Raw genomic sequence first — 27,410 nt, forward strand, 5'->3', positions numbered from 1 at the left:
CAAAATTATTACCTATTTAAAGCATTTTATTTAGTGGGGTCAATTTGCAAAAATCATTACCAAATAAATAGATGTTTTTGGTTAATACACAATACCTAATTACCTGAACTTAAAAAACCAATAAAACATTACTTTTTTTCTAATAAATCCCACTTAATGCCTTATTTTCTGTTACATGCAATTGGTTGATCCAGAGGAAAAAAAATTAAAATACAGTTTTCTCTGATGTCATTAGGGGACGTTTATATGGTTTCTTCAGAGATTGCCATAACTAAAAAAGAGCCTATTTATACAGAAAGAAATCAATCTGCGCCTCTGTGGGGGATAAACTGGTGCATTTGTCTACTCCACACATATCTCTGCACATGTAAATATAAACTACCACAAAAAGGAAAGACAATACATGGCATTGACACCGTTCATCTAGCAGTAATTAAGTTGTCATCTCTTTTGCTGTGACTGAACAAGCAGCCTGTTCAGTACAGTACGAGGAAATTAGTACAGTTAAAGTACATGTAGGCAGTTTTTATTTCAGCGTCACTGGGCCAAAATCCCATCATGAACTACGAGCATTTGTAACCTTGTAGACTGAGAGGGAAAAAAAGACGTCTGCACCTTCTCTTGGCTCTGTTTCAGGCTTTAGAAAATCTAGCGATAGGAGACTTTGGCCAATCACAAGTCATTTCAGAGAGTGAGGGCGTTCCTATTAGCTGTTCTCCAAATGCAGATGCCTGTGCACCCAGGATCAGCAAACTTTTTGTTGCTGCCATCACACAGGTTAGACCTGCCGCTGGCCACCAGCCTGCTGTGACACCTGGCAGCGAGGGGTCTGCACTGGCCAAATCTGAGCCCCTACAGTCACCGACCAAAGGTCTGTCTCAGAGCTGCTGCCTGCTCTCCTCCTGGGGAAGCAGTCCACAGCAGCGGGGAGCGAGGCCGGGGGACGGTTGGCTGGCTCACTAATTCTTGTCTTATTTGTGGTCTGATAAATTGAGAGGGCAAGAGAGGGGGTGAGAGAGTGAGAGAGAGAGAGAGCGCTGTGAGCAACGCTACCATGAAAAAAGAATAAATAAATCAATGTATGCGACAGAAACACTGGGTTACTGTACGAAGTCTGTGCATATCCCTAAATCATCTGCTAGGAGGGGCATTGGACAGAGAGTTTTCCACCTTTTCCAGATCTCTGCCTTCCCCAGCTTAAAATAAAAACAAATAAAAAATTCATGTTAACCGTATGAAGGAGGACAGGAGGAGAGAATAGATCTAGTTGTGGACCGTACACAGATTGAAGAAGTTAGAGTTGTCATCCACCACTTGATAAAAAAAAACCCCAATACTGTCACTCTAACTCTCTGACGTTTAATAAGGTACGACAGAGAAGGAAGTTATCCAGCACATCACAGAAGCTTCAGAAGTGTGTCAGACTCTCAGACACATGCCTGCTCTGCTTCAAACACGTGGAGGAGCTCATTAGGCTCGGTGTAACTCTAAAATAATAAAACCTCCATTCAAGCGCGCGAGAGAGACGGAACAACAAAAAGAGGAGGAGGCTGTTTGTAAAATCCACAAGACTTCAACCCCGAGGCCCTGTCGACTTCACTGGGTTGAGAATTCAGACTGCACTGAGCAAACTGTGACAAGTCTCACCAGGGTGTGTGTGTGTGTGTGTGTGTGTGTGTGTGTGTGTGTGTGTGTGTGTGTGTGTGTGCACGCGCGCACTGGTAAGTGAAAGAGATAGAGAGAGAGAGACTTGGGGGGTGTTGGTTGGCTCAATGAAGCAATTGTGTGTGCTGGCCCCCTTCCCAAAACCCCATCTGCATCCTACCCACACACGCGCACACACACACACACACACACACACACACACACACACACACACACACACACACACAAACACATGCAAAGAAAGATACACAGTGTGTGCACACTCACACACACTCCAACCTACAGTCAGACCACACACACAAAGCAAAACTCTAAGTAATTATCTGTAGTTGCAGGGTTTCTGTTTAACATGGGCTGAAGTGGGTGTCGTGTGAATGAGCCCAGATGAAGATGTTCAATAAACAAGTTTACTCTGCAGAAGCTAACTGGAGAACCACAACATCACAGCTGAAACATTCAGGCAACATAAAACTCTGCTAGCAACAGGTACAAAGGATGCATCTACAAAGACTGTGTGCTGCAGAATTTGCTTCCACTGCTTTTTCATTAATCAGGAGTCTTTCTAGTAAGCAAGACAAATGCACTCTTGGTGCTCAGAAAGCATCGACCGCGTGGACCACATTTCTCAGGGGGAGAATCGAGTTTTCAGCATTTCAGCTGCAGTGATTCTGCACAGCTGCAGCTTAATAAGACTGAGAATGGATGAACTACTGGATCGTGCTCCACACAAGAAAACTTCACTAAAGCTGTAACCATCAGTTTCAACTGTTTTGATAATAAATTCATTGTTGAAGTTACTTTTCATTACAAAATGTCAAATATGTCCTCATTGCAGCATCCTGTATGAATATGCTGGCTTTGCTGCCTTATTTTTCATTAAATTTAATAACTTGGGTTTGTTTGTCCAACAGAGCGAGACATTAGAACTGCAGAAATGGAATATAATATTAATACCAATGTTTACATCAGTTCATAATCACCTGAAACTAAGAATCATTGTGTTTTCTTTACCTTAGAATAAGCCATTTATATCTACAGAGGGAGTGGGTCCTTTTCCATGGAGTACGCCATGCTGCACCGCTGTGTTTCTACAGTAACCCAGAAAGGACAAACCAAACACTGGCTCTGGATAGGGCCTTTCACACCTCTGCCTGAAGGCCACCGTATAGATTCTCTACATGCTTGGAGAGGGAGAGGTGAGCAGAGGATTGTTCAGTTGGTTTCAATCTGCAGCATCACCGCTAGACGACAATAACTCCTACACACAAAATGTCATGTACATGTACGCCTAAATGCTAATACAGATGGAGTTATATTCTTAAAGCAGACAGTAGTGCAGCGGATTTGATTGTTAATGTGGACGACTTATTAGGAGAGAGGTCGCGGACATACACGTCTGGAGGGTGAATGCAACATGTGACGATAAAATGATTTCTGTGCCAGTCTGAACCACCACAAAGCTCCATTAATTACTCATTAACATTATTGCTTGAGGTGTCTGAAAGTTGTAGATTATCTTAAAAATAATTAATTTTAATCAGAGCTGCAACTACAGATTATTTTCATTATCCACTAAGCTGTAAATTCTACTTTTTTATCAATGACTTGTCGAGCAATGTTTTCAAATTGAATTGTCCAAAACCAAAAGATATTCAACTCATAATAAAAAAGAGAAAAACAAGTGATAAATGCGAGAAAAATTGTGATGCTGGGGCGTTTGCATACATTGCAGTTAAGCTTAGCAAGCGTGTGGGCAGAAGAAAATACTGTGAGCACCAAGCTTTTTATGCAAGGTTATACAGTGACTACATTTACATGCACAAAATATTCTGAAATATGGAAAAGTGAATCAGCTGGAACCGCTTGTACTATTTTGCTTGGTGGACTTTTACAAGTTTGTGAACACAGCCTCCTTCATTACTATATCCAACTGTAGATATCCAAGTCTTTCATAATGTTTAAAAGTAGGTGTGTTTCTCCTTCCAACCAGAAATGTGGGCTTTTCTTTTGGGCACGAATCTCCTCCCCAGTGAAGCAAATTGTTGGTCAGTTGGTTTGTGTATGTTTCCATAACAACGCAACTGTGTCGACCATAAACAGACAAGAGGCTTTGTGTCGCAAACTGCTGTAAAAACCCAAGTTGAGACGCATATTCCAATTCGCCGTATGAATTGCCAAAGATGCTCCGAAAAAAACAACAACCACAGGGTATTTTTTGTTTTGTTTTTTGTTTTTTTTAAGATTATTTTTGGGGCTTTTTGTCTTTTTTTCATCGGACAGCTTAACATGAAAGACCAAATTCAGAATAGTATCAAAATTCACTGTCATGTTCCGAATAATAGTGGATCACGGTGTGAATGTAATCGTTGCTTATTAACAATGCTTGACTTCAATCAAAACTCCTGGATCAATGCACGTCTGCTGCACAGCCATCCATTAAACATCATACCTCCTATGGAAAGCACTGCCCGTTAATATTTGACAAGATATTTCTTTTATCCGTTAATGACAGCCATTAACTAGTAAACCGACCAATGACGCCAGTCCACTAGCACTTGTGTATTCCTTTAAGGTCAGCCTGTTGCCCAGGGCGACCAACCATCCGTTCATCTGCCTGTCTGCCTGTCAGTGATGGCTCAGCAGACACAATAAACTGAGCTCAGGTTCATGGTGTCAGGGTGTCCATTACATCTTTTGTTGTCGTGCACTGTAGTCATGCCTTTGAAGACACACACACACAGAAGTCTTCATACTGAGTGAGAGAGGTCAGAGACAGGACCCTCTGTGTTTCTGGACTGCAGAAGGACATGAAACAGCATCAAAAGCGGGCGATAAAAAGTGAGAAAGAATGCAGAGAAGACAGCTGAGAGTACACTTGATTCACAGTTGATGACAGCAGCAGTGAGGCGATCTGTGAGAAACAAAGAGGGCTGATGAACAGGAGAGGCAGAGCGTTTGGACACGACACTAGACCCAACAAGTCATCGCCGTTATCAGGTGGTCGTCATCTCGCTACCTGAAGAATGTAAAGCTGATCCTTGATGTGATGACTGAGAAGCACTCAAGGGAGTCACAACACCCCATACGGAAGCACAATATAGTCAAAAGGACTGATACAGAGGTGGAGGACTCGAGTCACATGACTTGAAGTCAGACCTTAGTTGGAAGTTTGAGGACTTGAGACTTGCTGGACTAACATTTAAGCATAGTTCTGCCTATTTATGCCCCTATCGATTTAAACCACTTCCTCCATATTATTGTAACTTGCACTACTTTATATCCTCATTTTTAGATGTCTCTTTGTTTTTACTTGTGGGATTTTATTAATATTATTTATTGTGCATATTTACATTTTAATGTTGAAGGAGTGGGATTTTCCATAGCAATGAATGCTCTTGCAATTGTTGTTCATTTGACAAATAAATAACTTTGGACTTTGACTCAACATTCATGACTTGAGACTTGACTAAGACTTGAGACAGATGGCTCAAAATGACTAAACTTTTCTCATTTAGTGACTGATTTTTTTCTAGATTTTAACAAATTTTGCTTTTGACACAATTGGGTGATTTTTAGTGCAATGTGCACAAACCTTCCAACCTACTTGTACACAGCAGACAAGCAGAGGTGACGCATGTGGCTGCTATCATTGAGAGGGCTATTCCAAAAATAATCAAGTTTGGATTCAAGGATTATGTTGCTGATGAAAGTAGTGAAAAGAGACCAGCTGTATGCAAAGTCTGCAGCTCTACAAATAGTAACACGACCACCACAACATCCAACTTTTCTGTCACTACAAAACCACAAAGAAAGGTACATCAATGTATCCTTGTAGCGGACTTCTTTGCTTATTGAATCATCAGTATTTTGGTTGATTGACTTATGACTTGCCTGAAGTAAAGCAGGGACTTGGCTGATTCTCCCCACAGTAAGGGTTCATTTATACTCCCCTTACATAAATGCATCTGTTTCAAACATTATTTCAACATCATAATAAATGACCTTGTAACAGAAGCAGCGTTGTAGACGGCAGTGGTCTGTGAGGGGTTAAATACATCGTGGCATGTGGACAGAGAATTCTTTTTACTATATTATTGATTCGTTATGTTCTGCATTTTCTTAAACGTCTTTTGTCGTCTCCTATGGTTGAATCCTGCTTGAACTACACACCACTGCCCCCACAATATACGGTGGCACTGCTACATATTATCCATATCTGTAAGCTTTCAGAAAATGTTCACAAATACCAGTGAAATGAACGCAGAGTGCGGACGGAAGGCTTCATCCATGTACATTCATAACACTGAGCATGAATAAGCCCTATCTTAAGACTTGCTTGAGACTTGAAGGTTAACACTTGATTCTTGCTTGGTACTTGCACACGTGATTTTAAAATGTTGACTATAAATCTCTGAAATTTCAAAACGTCAGATTTTCACAAGGTGGTCATAATTATATTCAACATTGTGAAAGCTGCTTATTCCCCGCTGTTAGTCAGCAGGAGTTTGAGAATTAATTTGAACAAATGACTCCTGATAATGGGAAAGTTCAGATTCAATTTTCAGAAGAGAGAGAAGGCGCTGCTGGAGACGCCGAACAAAAGGGAATGCAAAACAAGACAAGGCAAGAGGGAGACGGAGAGAAAGATGGTGAGGGTGAGGGCTGAAGCAGGGAGGGAGACGGAGTGAAGTGCTGAATCATCTGAGTGTGTCAGCAAAGGGGAAAAAGTAGGCCAGGGTGGAGGGGTGCAGAGGGTGGGGATGTTAAAATCCTCAATTCAGTTGTACAAACTCTTTCATCAACCACTTGCTTCCTCCCTTTTCTTTCCCTGCACCCCCCTCTTCCTCCCTGCCTCCTTTGATGCCCCTCCTCCTCCTCCTCCCTGCTAACAGTAAATGATTGTCCCCTCTTCGACCACAGCAGCGGTCTGTGATTACTACCACCGAAAATGCTCCTTCTTGCTTCAAGACAAGCTGCACGTCTCTTTTAAAGAGAATATATTGTAGATAAAAAGGAGAGGTTTTGCTCTAAAAAAGTCAGAAAGATGACAGCTGCAAATAGCTCTGGCAGAGGTTGGACGACTTTACAGTTAAAACCCCCAAAACAGGTCTGAGCGTTAGAGTAGTGACAGCCTCTGAAATCCCAGCACACGTTACCTCATACCATAGGAGGTGTGTATGTGAGTGTTTTTTTTGGAAGAGGAAGGAGCTTTAAATGTTTTCTTTCCCATACAAGGAGAAAAGTTTTCTGTAAGCCCAGCAGGGAAGGTGTGTTTTCGTGAATGGGGATCATGTATGTATGTGAGCGGCGGTGCTCGGCAATGTGTGTGTTTAGTTTGAACCGAAGCCAAGATTTCTACAGTTTCGCGCTATGTTGTTTGGCGTGTGCTGCATATTTTTAGGCACATATAACCTTTGCTCTAGATTAAAAAATAAATTTAAAAAACTCTCACAACCTCCTTTTATATACATCAGGTTATTGTAGAAGGAAGCTTGATTTTCACTCCCCTGTTATGCTTTAATGGACTTCAACACACTCCTGTTTGGACAATAACCAGACTCATTCTGACTTTGGCCTGACACCAACAACATCCTCCAAAAAAGTACCAAAGCAGTCCGGCTGACATTACACACATACACAGTGTTATAGATTGTGTGTTTGATGACTTCAGCCGGACAGATTCAACAAGTGTTATTCCAACATTAATGTACAACGAAGGCAACATGATGTAAACATTTACTCTCATAAATGGTACGACTGTTGAGACCTGCTGCATGATGTCATGAAGACATCAAGACATGAAGACTTTAGTACTGCAGTATGATCAATTAGAGGACTGGCAAGAAACAGACTGAAAATCAAATGGTTGAATCACAGCAGTCAGAAATTCCCTGTTTCATAGCTTCTGATAGTGTTAAAGCTCAAAAACACTGGATACTACAATTCCCATGATGCAACTCAAACACGTCTTTAATTAGACAAACATCAAGTCCACAGCCCCAGTTTGTAAATTCAGCTTTCTGTTACAAATTTGTGCCCTGCAAGCTCAAGATAAGACGACCAATATTACATCACTATGACATCATCAGGGTTACTTTCTAGACCTTGACGAAGCTCTTCTGGAGCAAAAGATGGCAACATCAAATTGTTTTCACAGACCGAGTAGTACCTTTTTTTGGTGGTAACACACAAAAAAAACTATACCAAATTCTTTTAGACTCTTTTAGTTTTCACTCTTGGTGGTGGAAAAGTTGGTGTATCTGTAAAACGTAAATACAACCAAATGCAATGGAAACATTTAGTGATTAAGTGATGGCGTACTGTTATGACTTCCTGTCACTACATCGACCACTGCAAGCTCCCTTTATCGTCACTGGATGGATTTTAACACCTTATGTACGCACACAGGGCTGTTAGCAGAGCGTGTTTATCTCGAAGATCCAACTCAAAACATTTCCATAACTTCTGTGAATAAAAAGGCCAAAAATTGCATTTCCTTTTGAAATTTTCTAAAAAACTTGTGCTAAATTTGGATGGAAACCCAATTATGAATTAACCCAGTACTGATGGGTCGCCTTTGACGTGTGTGCATGCAGTCATGAATCTCTGTGTGTGTGTGTGTGTGTGTGTGTGTGTGTGTGTGTGTGTGTGTGTGTGTGTGTGTGTGTGTGTGTGAGAGAGAGATAACACTGAGTGCACACGCCAGCAACACGACACCATCTCAGCTCGTATTACGTTAAAAGTCACCAACATGTTCAACAGGCTGACGTTACAGAAGCGGGAGCAGATGTAAGACTTTCAACAAAAGTTAATTACACACTCCGACTCTTGTTCTGTAACTCTGCTGGCACACAAAGACGATTTTTTTCTGTAATGGGATACAGGCCTTTTGAAACAAATTGCTACTCTCATCATGCAGCTCTCCCCGAGGGAAAGGCATACGTCTCATTTTGAGTTATGACCTATAGTTTCAGTAACCAGACAGTGACACATTACAGACCTTAATCAAGCCGTTTTTATGAGCTGGTCCGACAGTTGAGGGTGTGTACTGTTTTAGGGTGTGTTTCTGACTGCTGGATTCAGTAGTCATAAACATCTGGCCAAGGGTCTTTATCATTACATTGCATCTGTGACCAGCAAACAGCGAGTAAAGTGGAAAGTAAAGCCTGCTAATGCTGCATTACGTCGACAGGTGCAAACATCACAGCACACAGAACAACCTCATGACAACTGGTATGTTGAGAAAGATCTGCCCAATGAAACAGAAAAATGTAAACCCAGCTGCACAACTGGAGAACATATCACATCTCAGGTTCATTTGTTACATCATAAGAAGCACGTTTTACACATGCACTTCAAACCTTGAACTTATCTAGACATTATCCAGAGGAGCTGTATGCAAGAAAGCAAATGTCCAAATCACCTGGATCAGACGATAAATGGACTTTAACCCGCCGCCTTCCAAGTTCAAAGACCGTGTAATGTCCGATTGGGCCCATATGTGAAAAGAGCCGGTCACTGTCCGGAGAATTCATTATGAGCAAGTGGGTGTGTTGCAAAACAAACATCCTTACAGGTGAAGAAGAAGGGTCATTTACACAAAGACGGCAACGAAAATGTCTTGGTGGAGAGATGACGAGATTTAGGAACTTCTGTCAAAAAGGGCCGAAGCCGAACTGTGATATGCTGTTGGTGGCAGTTGTTACAAGCTTCCTGTTTAGTTAACAGTGATATATCTAAAAAAGTCATCCGATACACTGGAATTCTATTAAACTACCTCAGTTAGTACAGCATTATAGTATTATTATTTTTTACTGCTTTTTATGTCTTTTCATGTCATGTTTTTTTCTTTAGTGAGAAATTCGAGCTGAAAACTGTCCAACAACGCGGCTGAAGAAAGTAAAATAATGCCACAATGTGTCACAACAAATAACAGCAGCAGTTTGCTAGAAGCTAAATTGAAATCAGCGTTTGTACAGGTTAACCAGCTGCTTTAAGACTATAGCGATGCATTGCATTGTCTTGGATTGCTACAGCCTACAATGATTCAGAGGCTGATTTATTAAAATTCAGCTCAAGTCTGCACTTCACCCCCAATACACCATCACCTGCCACTGGTCGCCAATGCTGTTTTAAATGTGTCCTTTGGGTCGAATGTCTGTGGTTTATTTCCCCCGTTGACGTTTGCTCATTTGTCGGCAGAATCGATCCGGACTGACTGAAGCTGTGAGAGGATACGGTGCTCTGGCTATACAGGAAGGATCCACAAATCTGCTCCGGTCATGAAGCTCAGCTGCAAATTGAGGAATTCAGTAAACAAACCAGGTTGCAGCGGGTACGCAGACACTCAGCACCCTTTCCTACTGCAGAGCAATAACTAAGTTTGATTTAATTTCTAATGTGCTGCTGTTTTTGGAAACTGTGAGAACAGTGAGTAATAGAGAGAGGGAGCTCGGTAATCTGCCAATAACAGAAACAGCAGACACAGCAGTCCGAGCCAGAATACAAATTCTCTGGTGCCACAATCTATCTCAATCCTGCCATTACAGTTTTGAAAGCGTAATTTCAGTTAGCTGTGTTCATGCATTTTAATCAGTCCGCTGACATGAGTCCTGCACACGGCCACCTCTGCTCGATGTTTATGGATCCGCGTGCTGCTGTAGGTACACACTGTTGGGTCAATCATTCGCCGGGCAGGTGGGACTCTGACCTGTGAGAGCATCACACACTAACAGCTGCCATTTTGTTTATAGACGGCTGCGGACAGCAGAGTGACAGGAGGGAGGAGAGGGAGGCTGTGTCAGGAACAAACAAAGCTGACAGACAGCAGACTGCTATAATGAAACACAGTCCATGTATTCACAAACAGAGAAGAGCGATATACAGAGTCTGACGAAGAGTAAACCATCCACAAGTACTCCAACTCCCTCCCAAGCTCGGCCTCAGCTCGCCGTACCTGCGTCTGAAATCTGAATGTTTGCAGCAGACTTGGCCTCGTCTCCAACATGACGTCAGACTCCAGAGCATTATAGCATGCAGCAGAGAGGGCGTGAAACAGCCCATTTCAAACCGACCCGAGCTAAGGTGTTACATGGTTTTGGCTATTCTTAGCCCGTCTTGATGGGGTCTGACACAATCACATCTGCTCCACCCCCACCGAGCTGAAAGCACAGATAAATCAAACCTACCTTTTAAGGCAGAAATGCACACGAGACACAGAAAAGGGCATGACGCCTGCTGGCCACAGAGCTCAGGATATTCTGTTACTCCATTTATGTAGGGGGTTTCTAAAGCTGTGGGTTAGGACCCAAAGTGGGTCACAGGCCTGCTTCCTGGTGGGTCTGTATATGACGACAATTTTATGTTTTCATAATTGGCTCCCAGGGTGATCGGCTGAATCTCTGGCCTACTTAAATAGAACAAACAAACTAAATGAAAAATGGCTAGAACAAGTAGTACCAAAAGTAAGCATGCAGGAGAACAGAGGAAAGTATATTTGTGCAAGGCCAAAATACAAAGAAAGCAAATAACCATGGGAGAAAGGAAATATGGAAGGAGAAGAGAAGGTGGGAAAGACAGAGTGCATTACCATATGGTCTGTTGGAGAGAAACTGAAGAGTTCAACATCATCGCACAATGAAATATGTCCTGAGTCAGGGGACAGACACACACACACACACACACACACACACACACACACACACACACACACACACACACACACACACACACACACACACACACACACACACACACACACACACACACACACACCCTATTTGGACAAGTTTGTTAGTTTGTTTTATACTCTATCCCCTTGGTTACTGCTGTTATTCCTATAAAACTACCACCATTCTCACATGTACATATGCAGTTGACAACGATAACTGTGGCAGATTTACCACTCGAAAAAATGTTTAGAAACTATTACTAAACACTGCACACTAAACACTGCATACAGTGTTTGTTGGTAGCATGACAAAGGAAACTGTAAAATCAAACCTGGCTCACTGGTTTGCAACAAAGAGAGAGTCCACACAAAGTTTGCCAGGGAATAAGGAGATGTTTATTTAACTGATAATAATTAAAAGGAAAATAAGGTGCATATCCGTAGATCAGTGTGTGAGGTGGAATGAGGTGTGTGTGTGTGTGTGTGTGTGTGTGCGCAACAAACAAAGAACAAACCAAACTAACTAAACCATGTCGGCCATGTGGCGTCAGCTGCTCAACCACCAGAGAGAGAGAGCAGAGTGACTCCAGCAGCCGTTTTATAGAGGTAGGCCCCGCCTATAGGTGTGGCCAGCCATTTAGACGGCCCAACTACTCTGTGGCTGCAGCAAAGGAAGGAGCTGAGGAGAGAGGCACAGGTTAGTGAGGCCGTCACAGTTGGAGATTATGGCTGTAGCGATGTCCGCCCTCTCGCCAACATGTTAAACAATACGTGCACAATACAACACAGTAAATTCAAACATTTTACAAGAATAAAGTGTAAATACTTAGTAACTATTTACTACTGCAACTAAAAAATGTATTCAAATGTTTTTATGTCAAGCTCACGGACATAAATAAAAATGCTGCAAAGGCGGCTCATGTTAAAGTTAGCTGAACAGCAGGAAACTGCACTTCAAAATAAAAGCCCTGTGTCAGAAATTCAAAATAAAGTGTTTTTTACAAACTTCACATTTTGCAGGAATCATTTGTGGTCCGTTCAGAATGGACCCATGACCCACTTTTGGACCACAACCCACAACTTGGGAACCACTGGTTTAATCCATTCTTCATCCACCTCTGTGCTCTGGTGGAGGGGGGGGTTTAGCAGATGGTCAGTTCATATATTTACAGGGAACCTAAACATCTCAGTAAGTTTTCTTTATAAATAATGCTCCCACAACTGAGAAAAAAGGCCTAAAAGCTGTTTCAATATTGCCACTCAGAGACAAACTGTTTTCTGGCAGCTCTGGTTTTCCTGACTAGAACTGATGGGTACAGCAGCTTATTTGGAGAAACAAAGAATTTCCTACAATAAATCACTGTACACGAACTCATACAATTACAACTGGCACAGGCTGCAAAGTCCTGAGGCAGAGCTCGTCTGGTGTTGCACATAAACCTCTGCTGATTGGACCGAGTTTATGTTAAAATAGAGGGTTTATGTTAAAACAGAGGCATCCTGTTAATGTATAAATGCATGCATCTATTTTTACAGAACCACCATCTAAGGTTTCTGTCACCAGAGGAATATGCCGTACAGTAGCAGTCTGTTTTTAGAACCAGACTAGCTGCGCTGTCTCAAGAGTCCTTTTTTTGTAAATGATGTGATTTTCAGGCTTTTTCCTTCAGAATTCAACCACTTGGACAGATGACTCCTATTCGTGCTGCCTTCAAGCCGCCTTTTACTGCTTTTTTGAGCCATCCAGGTCAGACGGAGCGACTTAACTTGAAGGGATGAGTGGGAAAAATAACATTTCTGTCTTGCCAAATTGTTTATAAGCTGGTATATAAACACAGGACAGTCTGAAACACAAACACAAAAGTCCTAAATCTGCTGACGTGTCCCTGAGAGGAGAGCTCACAGGAAGAGCCTGCAAAATGTGAGAACACGTGGTCAAAAACACACTCTCTCTCTCACACACACACACACACACACACTTAGGCTTTCTAATTATTTATTTCACGTACTTCCATCCATTGTGTCATGACCCCTCATATACTAGCATAAGAGGCTCTTACTGTATGGGAACACTGTGGAGTCTGCACATAAAGTGGTCACTTTGGTTTCCAGCAGTTTCGTCAGTCATTCGCACATCCGTCAGCGATTCTTCCTCATTTTACACTGAGAGAAGCTGTTAGAGCCGAGTCAGCACCTCTGCTTCCTGAAACCTATTTCAACAGACTATTAAAAGACACTTCACAAGCATCTTTACTATTATTGACCAATAATATTACAAACTTTATGTGGAATTTGGACCTTTTTATGAGTATTTGTGTGAAACGGTGTGTCTGACAGTGTGCAGGGTAATGAGGCTGGGGAGGTCACAAGGAGTCGGTATTCTGCACATTACAGGCAGAGTGAATTATACAGTGACACTCAGGAGGGTCAATTCTTTCCATACGGCATGCAGGAAACCCTGCACACTGCAGGTATATGCTACAGTGAAGTCTTACTGTATATTGTCTAACGTAAAGTCTGCAGTCTGTAGATGGTGATAAATCAAACCCATTACAGTAGCTCATGGGGCACATACCACAAAACAACTTCTGCTGTGAGGCGTCACCAACAGAGAAGCAAAACTGCCAGCAAGTCAGCCCCACCCACACACACACACACACACACACACACACACACAAAACCACCACCCAATAACATAAATGTGTCAACTGCAAAATAACATTTTGCATTGTAGATGTTGTTCCAATATTGAAATGAAAGGATACGAAAGGACTCCGTCTATTGGCTCAAAATCTTAAGCTAGAGTGACTCCTTTATCTGTATCATCAGATCAGAGGTGACAAACGTCGAGCTCCTGTACTTCATGGAAATATATTTTCTGTTAAAAGGCAAAGTCTACTAAAATACAGAGGTGGCTAGCTACTTACATTTAACTCCAGTGTCTCTGTCGGCTTGCGCGACACACCGGGTCATTGCCATGATGGGAGTGAGGAAGGCAAACGAGATGTTCAACTAACATTAAAGAAATGGTATCGTCTACTTCAGAGGCGTCTGAAATCGTATTACAAGATTCTTACTGGAATGAATACTGGAAATATATTGTAATTATTACAATAAGGAAGAATATATAAATGTTTCAACCTCGCACACCTTCTGTTTTTATCTTTTTTTTGGGAGGGGGGTCCTTTTCTCAACAACATGAGTCAGACCCCCCCAATAATCTCAACTTCAAGTCCTGATTAAAGAAACAATCTTTTAAACATCTTTCGGATATCGAGTACTGCTTGGCGAAATGGTGAAAATGATTTATTTCCATATTTTTTTCTATATTGCAACAATATTGTAGGGTTTACTTGTGGCACTTTCATTCCATATTTACACAAAGAGATTTTTTGATAAATAATCATCACTAATGTGGATATAATGACCAAATGGGTGGAGGCGAATCATAGGGCAGCTACAACCATTTGGTAGGTTCAAAAAATGATATCACTCAACTGTAATGCAGGCTTTACAACCAGGAAAAGATAACACTGACAATATTCCAATATCTAAAGTCTAAAATGACAATCTAGTCTCATGTTATGATACTGATGAAATAGATAGACTGCCCAGCCCTAATAAAAAGTGGGTAATTTACTCTTTTATTGCATTACCTTTTCTAAGCCTTTTTTTTCCCACTTTTCCTGCAATTACTTATTTCCTACATTTCCCAAAGTTCTTTTAAACGACCTCTGAGAGCATGTCTGTGTCATTAAACACAGAAGAGAAATTGGTTATCCCCCCCCGTGCAGTTGCTTTCAGTGTTTACTATGAATGCAAAGGAGGCAGAGTCGTCGCATCACGTTTGTGTAGCACTTAATCACAGATACTAATAAACAGTCAGAGAGTGCAGTGGGGGCTGAGCACCATCAAAGCAATACTGATAGTAATGAGACAATAAAAGCATGAAAATGACACAAATTAAACCTGTAGGATCAACTGAAGAGACATCTGACAGACAGAGAACATCACTAATTGCTGGTTTTCAATGATAAATGAGTATTTCTGGTGCATTTTTCATTAAAGGCTGACATTTTTACTGAGTAAAGCTGCAACAAATGTCAGTTCATTATTGAATGGCCATGATGTGATGCAGGGTGAGAAATTAACACCTCCCACCAGACCAGTGTAAAAAAAAAAAAATCTACCCACCACTTTGGCAGCTGGCCAGACATTATTTCAACATTTCTTCAATCTTAAAAATCACTTACTTAGGCTGCTGACTTTCATCAGAACAGGGGCCTTTGCTGTGCAGCCGCTGAAGAAGATTTTCCAAGTCAGCAGTGTCATTTCATACTACAGAAATATGATTATTATGATATTGGCAAAAAGGTTCAGGAAAGACAAAGGTATCTACAAATATCTGCGCCTCATCTGCGCTTGAGGCCAATGCACAATGTCACCATCAGGATTCTGTGACCCAAATGTGACAGATCCGCACACATCTACTGTGAATGTTTCAGCAGGAGGTGGGAGGCCATGATGCCTGTTTGCATGTAGCTCAATCCGCTCCGCGGTATATTTGTTTTGTACGTTGGCGCCATCAAACAGCTCAGAGCGGAACAGATGGGACATCCAGACAAAGATTTGGTATCCTTCAAAAAACAGTTTGAACTGTAATCTTCTGTAAAGAGCTGACGTACACGCTGATACACAGTGTTTCTCTTTTGATAAAGTCATCCCAAATTCAGATCACAGCACATACAACTTTATTCTTAAATTGCCAATCATAGGTGGCAAACGTAGAGCTCAACTTTCCCCTTCATTTTCAAAAAGACAAATTTCACTCAAACACTTTCTCTGGGTCTTCTGGTATAATGTAAGTGCGGCACTTCATCCTTCAGATATTCAAATTCTGAATCCTAATAAAGACATCTCCACCGGTTTACAAGCGCAGCTATATAAGAAGAGAAATAGCAAAAAGCTTGAATTTAACATTGACTTTTTCTGCATTTTCTGCTAATTTACTTCCACACACATCCTTTTCAGAATTACAGTCACAAAAAAAACAGAGAGCAGCATTTCCATTAAAGCATTACACAGTCCAGTAGCAGTGACTGGAAGTGCTTCAACTAAATTATATAACTATATGGACGGCTGCTGCACTTGTCCTTTATTTAGTGATTTGAATGTCCTTGTCTCGAAGAGGGCACAGGCAAAACACTGTGGCCACCTGCGTTTCCTATCAGGCCTATTTGAATAGTTAAGCCTGATAACGGGAACACAGATTACTGCTGACCTGACTATTTGCATCACGGCAAAGTTTCTGAAAATGTCAACGTCGTGGAGCAGCTACAACAGCTTGCCTCTCAGTGACAGTTTGAATAAAAGAGGGTTTCTCTGTTTTCTCTTGATGTCTGAATAAAAAACAGATCTTTGAAAAGCCCTCGCCTTGGTGCTGGTCCCGTGAACAATGGATATCCTCATCCCTTTCAACTTTTCCATGAATACTCATCGCCTGCCAGGGAAGAAAATCATCATAAGAAGAAAATAATCCAGTTTAGAGCTCGCTCACAGATGCAACATGCTGTTGTGTTTAACCACAAGAAAACTAACAATGGCCGAGAGGGGCGGATACAAAGGATAGATAGAAATAATTAAATAAAAACTGGTTCTCACACCACAGATCAGTATGCAGTGAAACTATCTGACAGTTTGATGTCAACAGATTAGACCTGCTCTTGTAAATGCCAACCTTTACGGCGTCGATATCTAAACTATTTGTCTTCCTTCTTGGCGATGTCTCAGCCTGTATCTCCTGGTATCTACACAGCTGTCTGTCTGTTCACCGCAGTCAGTCATGAGGTTTCAGGGCTGGCAGGTTCGGACTAACTCCTCCTGACTGGTGGAAATAAAAGCTGCCAAACCCGACACAACCCACCATTCTCCTGCTTTGGATGCAGCCGCTCTCTTTTTCTACCAATTTTCCCCTGTCTCGCCATTCTGTCTTATTTCCACCATTAACTCCTCTTTCTGTGTCCTTTTTGTGGAGTCTAAATTACAGTAGGGGCTTAAACTGAATATTTGCTAAGCTAAGCTCCCCTTTAGTTAATGTTGCTACAGCTGTCAAGCTTTCTGTTCTCAACAAGTGGCTGAAAAATGAGGCAAAAGAGCGCCGACAAACTGCAGTTCCTCAAACGGCCACTTGAGGCTGGCTCTAGAAGCGGATCACGAAATGAAGCATAATGATTGGACAGTTTCTCTTCAAGACTGGGATTTAGTAAAGGGTTAATTCTCCACATCAGCTAGGAGAATCTGCGAGGGCCAGATGAATCAGCTTATTTCCTCACAGGTCTGCTGCCAACTGTCCCATGAGCAAGGCACGCACGCACACACTCACACACACTCACTCACTCACTCACACACACACACACACAATCTCTCTCTCTCTCTCTCTCCTGGGACTCCCAGCTAGGAAGTTGTGTAACTAATGTGCCTGTGACGCAGTTTCTTGGGTTCAAATGAGTGTTTTTGTTTAATTATACCCTCTGAAAATAAATCCCTCATAAACAACAACAGTGACACATCTTCTTCTTTGGTGTCTCTATTTACATTGTGAATCTGTTGAGCATCTGTCAGAAGCGATCATTACAAGAAACACACACACACACATAGAGTCAATACCTTAAACAAAAACCTGTGTATCTGAGAGGGGGATTTAGCACACAGGGATCCCCAGCTTAATTTAAGCCTTTTATCGATTCAGTGTTTGCTCCATGGAACTGCATTTAGTTAGTTTGTAATAATGGATCTGCTCCCTGGCTGAAATTACACTGTATTCTGGCATTATAAACATATTTAACTGCTGAGGCCTCAAGTGGTTTTAAAGCCACAGCTCTTTCAGGGAGATGATTGTACTGCAGTTACACAACAGCAGGGACTCTAACACATGTAATCAGTTTTATGAGTAAAGCAGTGTGTGTGTATATAAGAGACATGGCAGATACACGGCCGGGCCTGTAAGAGAGGGCTGGCGATGATGTTGTGTCTGACTCCAGCAGACAGTGCGGGCTTCCATGTTTCGGAGCAGAGATCAGCATCCACCCTGTTCCGCTTTTTACCCACCGAATAACAGACCAAAGACAAAACACATACAAATAATGCAACATCATCACCTTCACCCTCACTGAGAGTATGACGTGCATATTATCCTTTTTTCCCCCATTTTCTGCTTTAAAAAAAAAAAAGCAAAATGCTCCAAGTCGGTGAAGCCATACTGCCTACGATGAGAGACAGATGTATTGATAAAGCTGTAGTTTGAGACCTGCACAGACAGGCAGAAGCTGAACGCCTAGAGCTGAAGATAACAGAGGCTGCAACTTTCACTCACAAGCTCTGGACCAGCCAGCGTTAAAAGCTCTCTGAATCCCCGCTGAGCCGATTCATGTGTGCGCCCCTCCACAGTTTGCTGGAAGAAAAGCACTGAACCCACTTCTGAATCCTCTGCCACCGACTAGAAACTAATCCAAACCTCTGGCTAATCACAACACGCTGAGAAATACTTGCAATTCTACTGCTGTGATCCACCTTTGGGGAAGAGCTGAGCTCCAACAGTGGACTCAGTGTGTGTGTGTGTGTGTGTGTGTGTGTGTGTGTGAGAGAGAGAGAGAGAGTCAGTCTGGCATGGCTGTGTTTACCACATGTGTATGTGATTTGTTCCTGCGCAGTCATTCTTCCTCCTGCCCTTGTTCTTTGTCAAAGTGAAAACAGCTCAGAGTGATTTCAGGATGTTTTTACATTACATTTGTGCTGACCTACATTTCTATAAGAGAGACATGTGACATAGGTTGAAGCAAATATTATGCATACAAACACACTCATGTTGTTAACTTCTTTGATAAATTCAATTACCGTCAGGCTGTAACTTCACTCAGACCGCTGATAACGTTCTTATAAAATATGTTTGTTTTTCCTGTGGTTCGGTGCTACCCTGCACTATCTGCCTTTTAGCTCCCATCTCATGCCGCTGATTAGCAGGAAAGTGGGACGTCGGTCTCTCAAGAGCTAGCAGGAAAGGCCCTCTGAGGTCTGTCCAACAAGGAAGACTTTAATGGGGCATCCCAGTGAGCCAGCAGGCTCATGTTTGCAACATTATCCTCCTGTGTACAACAATGAATGCACTTACAGATACAGTCCAGCTGCTTGGTGCCTCCCAGAGTTTCCTGTCATTCCCCACACTGGTTATTGTGTGTGGTCGAAGGAAGAAAGGGGAAACGTCACTTTCGATCCATAAACTACAGTGGCCGAGATGCTTCAAACAAACTCCAGGATTTCCCACACACTTTTTTTGTGGTACGCAACCATAGTGTCAGCATCTGACGCCACATTTAGATTTTTGGAGCTGCATTTCTCTCCCTCTCTCTTGGCAGAATCTACTCTGGGCACAGACGGAGCAGCACAGCACCAAGCGCAGTGAAAGTGAATCTTAATTGTTCATTTCTTCATATAGTTTTAGTCCTCTCTATCGTTTCCGACCTAATTTACACAAAAAACTGGCTGCTTAGCGAAAAAAACACACACCCTGTGGTCCAGTTCTGGGTCTAACCAGCAAAAGAGAGTTTGCTTTAACTTGTCGCTGCAGCAGCTGCTCTTCTAATGCATTGATCTGATTTGATCAGCTCTGATCGATCGAACCACAACATAATAAAAAGGAAGTCTGGAGTGTGATGATCAAAAAGTTTGATCCTAAATTCCCCATCCTGTGACTCAAACTCAACAAACTGCTGCTGAGGAAAAAACTAAAATGATGAATAGTTCCACCTGCGCTGTTTTCATTAAACCACACAACTTCCAAATTCAGAGAAGGGAAATTTTTTCACAAATGGATACACACAAAGTTTGCATATCTAGGGACATGACAAATGTGCTGTAGCTTTAGCTTTCTGTTAGCTTAGTTTTCTGTTAATGCACTTGTGTTTTTTTAATTTGCAAAGCATTTTGGATATAAGTTAGCTTGAATAGTCTCGGCCATTGTAATAAGCAACACACCTCAGCTATACATGCATACATCATAATACTGTAGAAACATACCAAAAGGTTTTGCTGCTAAAAATGAAGCATGACAACGTAATTCAACATTCTTCGTAGTTCTACGATTTTCCATAAATGACGATGTGAGTAACTGAACTCATGCAGTCTTCCTCAAGCTTCCAGAGCACCAAAACAAGGCCGCCCATTATTGATGGACAGTTGAATCTCACGCAACACAGCTCAAGTCTCTGTTCCTGTCTCCTCATCTTACACTGTACTTTGCTGTAATTCAGGGCCAGTAAACCTGAGAATTGCTGTGTACACTAATAAAAGAAAGACAAACTTTTCCAACGATGCAGCTCTAAATTTATGATCGAGGATGTAAGGAACATCTTGTGCAAATGTTTGCTTATGACCTCTGGAGACACATGGTGACATTTCAGTCATTTTATTTTTTATTGCTACACCTAAAAAAAAAAAAAAAAAAAAGACTTGCAAAGAATTTGTCAGAAATGGCAACGCTCATTTTTGCACACTATGCTGCGATAGCTTACAGGCAATGATACTGTGCTTAAAGAGTGTCTTTAAATTGGCACACAGACTCTAACCAGGGGGACATTCTTCCAAATAGGGTACTTTTGAACTGATAAAAGTAGAAATGCTGTTTGGCAGGCGCTTTGATCTTAAGAGCTACTGTATCATGGGTGTTCACGACAAAGCTGGAGTAACTAGTTGAACTAATTCCTCTGGCAGAGACAGTATCCTTCGGATTATTCAGAAGTGGGCATTTGAATTTAGCTGCCGAGGGAGTGAGAGTCTTGCTCAGTTAGGCTCGGAGCTGCTGGATTCACCACAGTGTGGTTGCAAGCCGCGATGACACAACAACGTGTAGCTTTGTGAGGTGTAACGTTGGATGTCACCATGTGTGGACAGCAAAAGGGGGATGAGGGAGTCCTGGCCAAAATGTCTGCTGCATACAAATAACCTGTTTTTATTACTTAGAATAAATTGCTTGTTAATTTTTAAGATAAAAAAAATATCTAAGCACTGCTCATAGACATGCTTCCTGTCTGATTTCCTCTGCACTGCTAAACACTGCAGATAGCACGTCATGTGAAGTGTGACTGATAAATTAATGAACTTGTGAATCACACTTTGAACACAACTCTCCAAAGGGACTATTCATTCATATCTGGCAACCATTTCAGATTATTGCATACCTTTCTAACTCACCTCTAGAAGACAGAATCGAGAGCTGTTTCCAAATTGTCCGATCCGCCTGAGTTGTATGCCTCAAAGCTTATAAATTCCTTTTATCAATGCCGGTGTGGTTTAATGACAGTTGCGCATTGCAAAACAATGGTGTCAAACTCATGCACCTGCTGCAGGAAACTTGCAACAACAAGGAGACATGGCGGAGAAGAAAAAAGGGTACAAAGTGTGACTTCAATTCATGAGGAAAGATGGCAACAGTGCTGCTTGTTATGTCTGTAAAAAGCTAATTTCAAGTAAGGGTGGAAGCACCAGAAATATGTTGAAACATCTCCCTTCACAACATGAAAATGTGTACTGCACAATTGGGCTATTATCCTTTTTCATCCATTGTGGATGATGAATAAAACAGTTGCACTGATGCTGAAAACCTGTGCTGGCCTACTATTCCCCACACCGAAAACTGATCAGAAATCAACAAGCAAATGAAGAGAGAATCTGACCATTAAGCAGAACTGATAATGGCATCAGTATCAATATCAAATCTTTTCAATTCTCATCCCTATTGACCTCTCACTTGCCAGGAGAAGGAAAAAGATGACAAAGCAGAGGAACCAAGGGAACCACTGAGGATCTTTTTAATACACCATCACTCAATTAAGTTCATTCCTGAGAAATAATCCAATATAAAGTATGTGGTTTCTCTGTTTTATAACATTGTATTTTGGATATATTTAGGCTTTGGAAATTCATTCAGACAAAAATAAGCAATTTTAAGGGATCACATTTTGACATTGTGTAGACTATTAACTAAAACTAACTTAAATAATCTCCCGCAGCTCTTGAGGGCACCAACTATATTTGTACACTGGATTGGTGTTGAATGCTTGTTTTGTATGAAAAAAATAAAGGGCATGGACTTTGGCTGGGTGTCGGTGATCAATACCGTAAAATATCACTAGAAATAAACACAGACCAAGTAGTATCAAAATGTCTCCAGTCAAATGATACCTGCATCTGATTTTTCTCTCCACAGGTCTGATAATAGACAATCCTGACTGCCCACTGGATCAGCAACATTTTTGTTGGTGCCATTTTTTATAGCTGCTCTTTTCCTGGCAAATGGTCAGTTCAACATCTACCCGGTTAGCAAAAGCTAACACAGCAGCAGCAGCTAACAACCAACGCAGAGTTTTGAACAGACCAGACAAACTCACACTGACACTGATAAAGCTTGACTCTGTTGTTAACATTAGCTGTGTGATACTAACAGTTAGCCCTGTTACAGCGTTCGTGCTTCTCCCAGTCGTGGAGCTCACACTCCTACAGCAGCAGCTACAACCACATGTATGTATGTGGTTGTAGCTGCTGCTGTAGGAGTGTGAGCTCCACGACGTAAGTCTGTGGTGGTGTTAAGTTGAATGCTGTGTATTTGACAGAGTTGGCAGTTTAGCGTGCTGAAATGCCACCAAAATATTCTTAAGTATGCTATACTACACACCACTCACATTCTGGGTATCAAATAAAGTACTCAATGGGTACTGGTATCACAGTAGGGGTACTGGTATTGGTAATGGTATCAAAGTTTTTTAAACGCTACCCAGCCGTGGCACCCTAACAGCTATAACCACAAATTTTTTGTCCGTCAAACAGCAAGTGTTTAAAAATGTTAGTTTTGTTTCATGCGCCCTTAGTTCAGAAGATTTGGTCCACTTACCAACTTTGAGTGCTTTTGAAAAATTCACCACAAAGTTTCCTGACAGCAGTGAGAAATTATTAAATGCCTCTAGTTGTTCCAAGAAGGGGTGGTGAGGGACGGAAAACAACAGTTAACCTGTGCAGCTCCACCTTTGTTTAAACAGATTAGATCTCCCGCTGTGTAAAGACACCAGCCAGGTGAGACCGATCATCCAGGATCCATATTAATGCTGCCTGAAATCCAACTCCAGTGAAAGTTGCTTATCATGGAGTGTCACTTTGACCCCCTTAACAACCACAAATACACACACCAACACACACACACAGAGCTATCAGCCTAATGGAAAAGTAAAAGGGTTGCTCTGGTTGACTGGAGCAAAGCAAACACAGAGAGACAGATAGGACAAGACAAGAGACAGGTGGAATACACACAGGACGCTCACACTCACACAAACACACACAACCAGATCTAGAGAGGTAATAGACGCAGTGTACTGTGCACACAACCACCCACGCAGAGCACTTCATACATACACACTACAGGATGCACTGGCCTGCATTGCACAGGCAGACACACACTCATGGTAAGTACAATCAGGATGTTGCCCCAAATACAAAAAAGTGACTATGCCCAGTCCCTCTCTCTCACACACACACAAACACCAAAAATAAATGAGCGTACAATGGGAACATGTCTTCTACACCTGGAACATATTACCTTACATTTCATGCATGACATAGTATTGCATGTACATGTAGGGGCCTGGTATTTCATGAATGGAATCCAATGCCTCCACACAAAGTTATTCATACCAGCTATTCCACGATTACTACAGTTTGTGTCCTGTAGTGTCACCATAAAGGCCCTCTCATTTAAGGAGTTGCTGTGAATCACACACATGACACACATAGAGAAAAAAGTAACCGCGTAAGAGTGAAGTGATAAATGGTGTTTGCATAAAGAAGTGGCAGTTTATCAGGTACACCTAGTTACAACTTCTGTAGTCTAATGCAACAGTTCTGCATAAAGATTATAATGTTTTAAAGTCCAAGTTTTAGACATATTCTGATTCAACTTTGTGGTCACTTTGGGGGGTGTAGTTTGTGGCACTGTCAAACTGTAATGAGTTATATTGAAAAGTGATATGAATAGGCTGCAGCCAACAACTGATTTAATTATCTTTAAATCTTCCAAGTAATTTCTCAATTGTTTGGTATGAAATGGGAAAAATGTGAAAATTGGCCATCACAATTTTCTAAGATATTCTGTTTACTATAACTTAGAGGTCCAGTGTGTAAGATTTGGGGGGATTTTGTGGTACTTAGCTGTGGGATTGCAGATTGCAACAAGCTGAAATGTGTCCTGGTTAGAATTCCTTCAGTGTTCATTGTTAAGGAGTTTTTTACCGGGAGCTGAAATGTCCGCAGAGGTCTCGTCCTCTCCAAAACAAACAGACCAGGTGATTTAAACCATGCAAAATATTGAATAAAGCAGTTTCATTTTACAAATCAGAGTTTCTCCAATGCTGTTTGGCTTGTAGAAGACAGGCTGCTAGATTAGCATATGCTAATGTTGGCTCACTTTTTTCCTCTGATAACTTAAGATCCAGACGTTCAGGAGGTTTTTACATCGAGCTGAATCATCTGCAGAGGTCTTTTCCTCTCTAAAATAGATCTGGTGCTATAAACTATAAAATAAGCTATAGAATACAGGGGTTTCACATTAGAAAATCTATATTGCACAACGCTCTTATTGCAGAGGGGCTGCTAACTACTGTGGCTGATACAAAAATGCAAATGGCCCTATCTAGAGTCAGTGTTTATCAGATTTGTCCACTCTGAACTACTGCAGAAACATGGCGGTGCAACGTGGCGGACTCAATGGATGAAGACCCGCTCACCATGTAGATATACACAGCTCATTCTAGTATGACAAATACGCAACAATTTTTATTTTCTGGTGATTACACTTAAGAAAGCATACTTATTATATAATATTCAATTACTGCCATATATCCCCCTATGTCCTTCACACTGGACCTTTAATAAAATGAAAGACAGTTGAAACCATCAAATGTTTGATATTTTGTGCTTGGGAAATTACATGTTACGTCAATTAGCTAATTCATTGTTTCAGTAATATTTTCTAATATTTAGTCCGCACATGGAGCAGTCAAAATATCAGAAACAGAAAAGTGTATCTCACGAACAGCTTCAACAAATCTGGCATCTGTACAGTACTGTACAAACGTCTGCGGTCACCATAGATTTGCCGTTCTAGCAAAGTTGTCATGAGGATACATTTATATTTATAGCCCTGTCTCTTTATTAAGATACAAATTAAGAATACAGAGAATATGCACGATGAATTAAACACCAAAAACGACAAAAGGTAGCTTGAACAATCAATACTGAGCTCTGGACATGTCTTGAATGTTGCCTGTGTAAATACACCACAGGATTAGTATTATAAATCTCACATTGTCTGCCTAAGAGAGTTGAAGACATGCTGAGTGGAAAGTGAGGTCACACTTAATACTTGCAACTTCAGCCTGTTGAAGTTATTTTGCTCTGAAAGTATTTGCAGGTTGAATACCGTATACATATTTCCTGTATGCTCTGGTTGTATTTTAGTTAAGAGACAGCTGAGAAAGAAACTTGTATGATCATTATAACCTTGCTAAAATAAAAAAAAGTTTACAGTGGCCTAAGTATTTTGCTCAATAATGTATATGAAATTAAAAAAAAAAAAATCACTGAGCAGGGCGATCAGCAGACAGGTTAAAGTGAACCCATCCATCTTTAAAGCCTTTTTGTTAAATCACGTCCTGGCAGCATGGTGTAGCCTATCAGTGATTTAACCCCGGCGTTAATCTGCACACTTCCTGATCTCTGCTCATTTCTGGGAGCAGCAGCAGCAGCTTGTGCTGACGTGCTCTATAGGCTAACCCCCCCGCCCCGGCCCTGTGAGCCAGGCCAGCAGCCTAATATTAATAACAATCACTGTGCACGCTTCCAGCTATACCCTGCTCCCACATTAACCGGTGCCGCCGCGTTAAAGTGGCTGACAGGCTGCCCGGCGCGGACGTGCTCCGCTCCCGCTTCCACCGGCGCAGCGGGAGGTCTGTGCACGCCGCCCGGCCAGCCCCGCTACCCTGCTGCCCTTGTCTACACTCATCTCCACCAAATCAATGCCTGCCTACTGATACTAGAAGGCCCTTTATCACACTCCTCACAGCATCGGTGCAGCCGCAAAAAGCGAAGAAAACACACACAACAGCGCCAAATCACACCGCTCCATCTTCGCTTTGTCCTGGAGGAAAACCTCCACACGGACACAAAAATCAGTCGAGGAACTGAAATCCTACCTTTCGGTTCAGCGCTGTCCCCGAGTAGAAGTAGTAGGCTATCCCCAGCACCCACAGCACCGCAAAACATAACAATATCCTCGATTTCCTCCGCATGGCTGCCTAGTTTTCCGTCCGCCTGCCTGTGTGTGTCGCGGCTCTGCTCCGGTCTGGTCGGACTGTGGCGGCTCGTCCCGGTCGGCTGTGTCCGTGCAGGGCGCTTCGCCGTGCGGCTTCGGCAGGCTTCGTCAGTCGGTCAGGGGGAGCGGTGGGAGCAGGAAGCAGCCAGCCAACATCAACGGGGTTAGAGGGCAAAGGCTAGCCGACTCTAATCCAATCAAACGCCGGCTCAGGCAGCCCTGGAGGAGGGCCGGGGCTGGCAACGAGTCGAGCCGTGCCGTGCGGGTCCGTGCTAAAGCCGAGAGGAGAGGAGGGGGTGGGGACGGTTCTGGAGCGATGATAGTTGTACAATTTCAGTAATGTGGCTCCGGGAGCTGGGAGAGAGAGGATGTGATCATCATGGTGTCACTGTCTGCTGTGGAGCTGCACGAGCTCCGGGGGGACGCTGGGGGCGCTCGAGACACTTTAACCCGGGTTAAGTGAAAAAAACAAAATGTGCATCTGTATCTTCTCTGCAGGGTTTTAACTAGGCCAGGAGAGGTAGAGATAACTTAAAGGGTCTGGACTGTTGTTAATTATGCCATTTTTTGTCGTTTATTTCTCTGCTGTCCTCCATGAACCCCTTCCCTTTTTCCTTCCTTCCTTTTTACCTATTTCCTACCTTCCTTACTTTTCTTCATTATCCC

General features: G+C 42.1%; 1 protein-coding gene across 2 annotated transcripts in view; it reads right to left on the reverse strand.

Annotated features, from left to right (window-relative positions):
* galnt2 (UDP-N-acetyl-alpha-D-galactosamine:polypeptide N-acetylgalactosaminyltransferase 2) overlaps positions 1 to 27,131 on the reverse strand; it is a 75,724-nt gene extending 48,593 nt beyond the window's left edge. The window contains exon 1 of one of the 2 annotated variants that reach the window (XM_088078197.1): positions 26,626 to 27,131. In XM_088078197.1, the coding sequence (XP_087934323.1) occupies positions 26,626 to 26,721 (96 nt within the window). In that variant the 5' untranslated portion in view covers positions 26,722 to 27,131. The remainder of the gene's footprint in view (positions 1 to 26,625) is intronic. The other variant, XM_042497372.2, reaches the window with a different exon arrangement.
* Positions 27,132 to 27,410: the final 279 nt, after the last annotated feature.

Source organism: Plectropomus leopardus, chromosome 1 (assembly GCF_026936395.1).
Source record: "Plectropomus leopardus strain MGB_pleo_1.0 chromosome 1, ASM2693639v1, whole genome shotgun sequence".
Classification (NCBI taxonomy): domain Eukaryota; kingdom Metazoa; phylum Chordata; class Actinopteri; order Perciformes; family Serranidae; genus Plectropomus; species Plectropomus leopardus.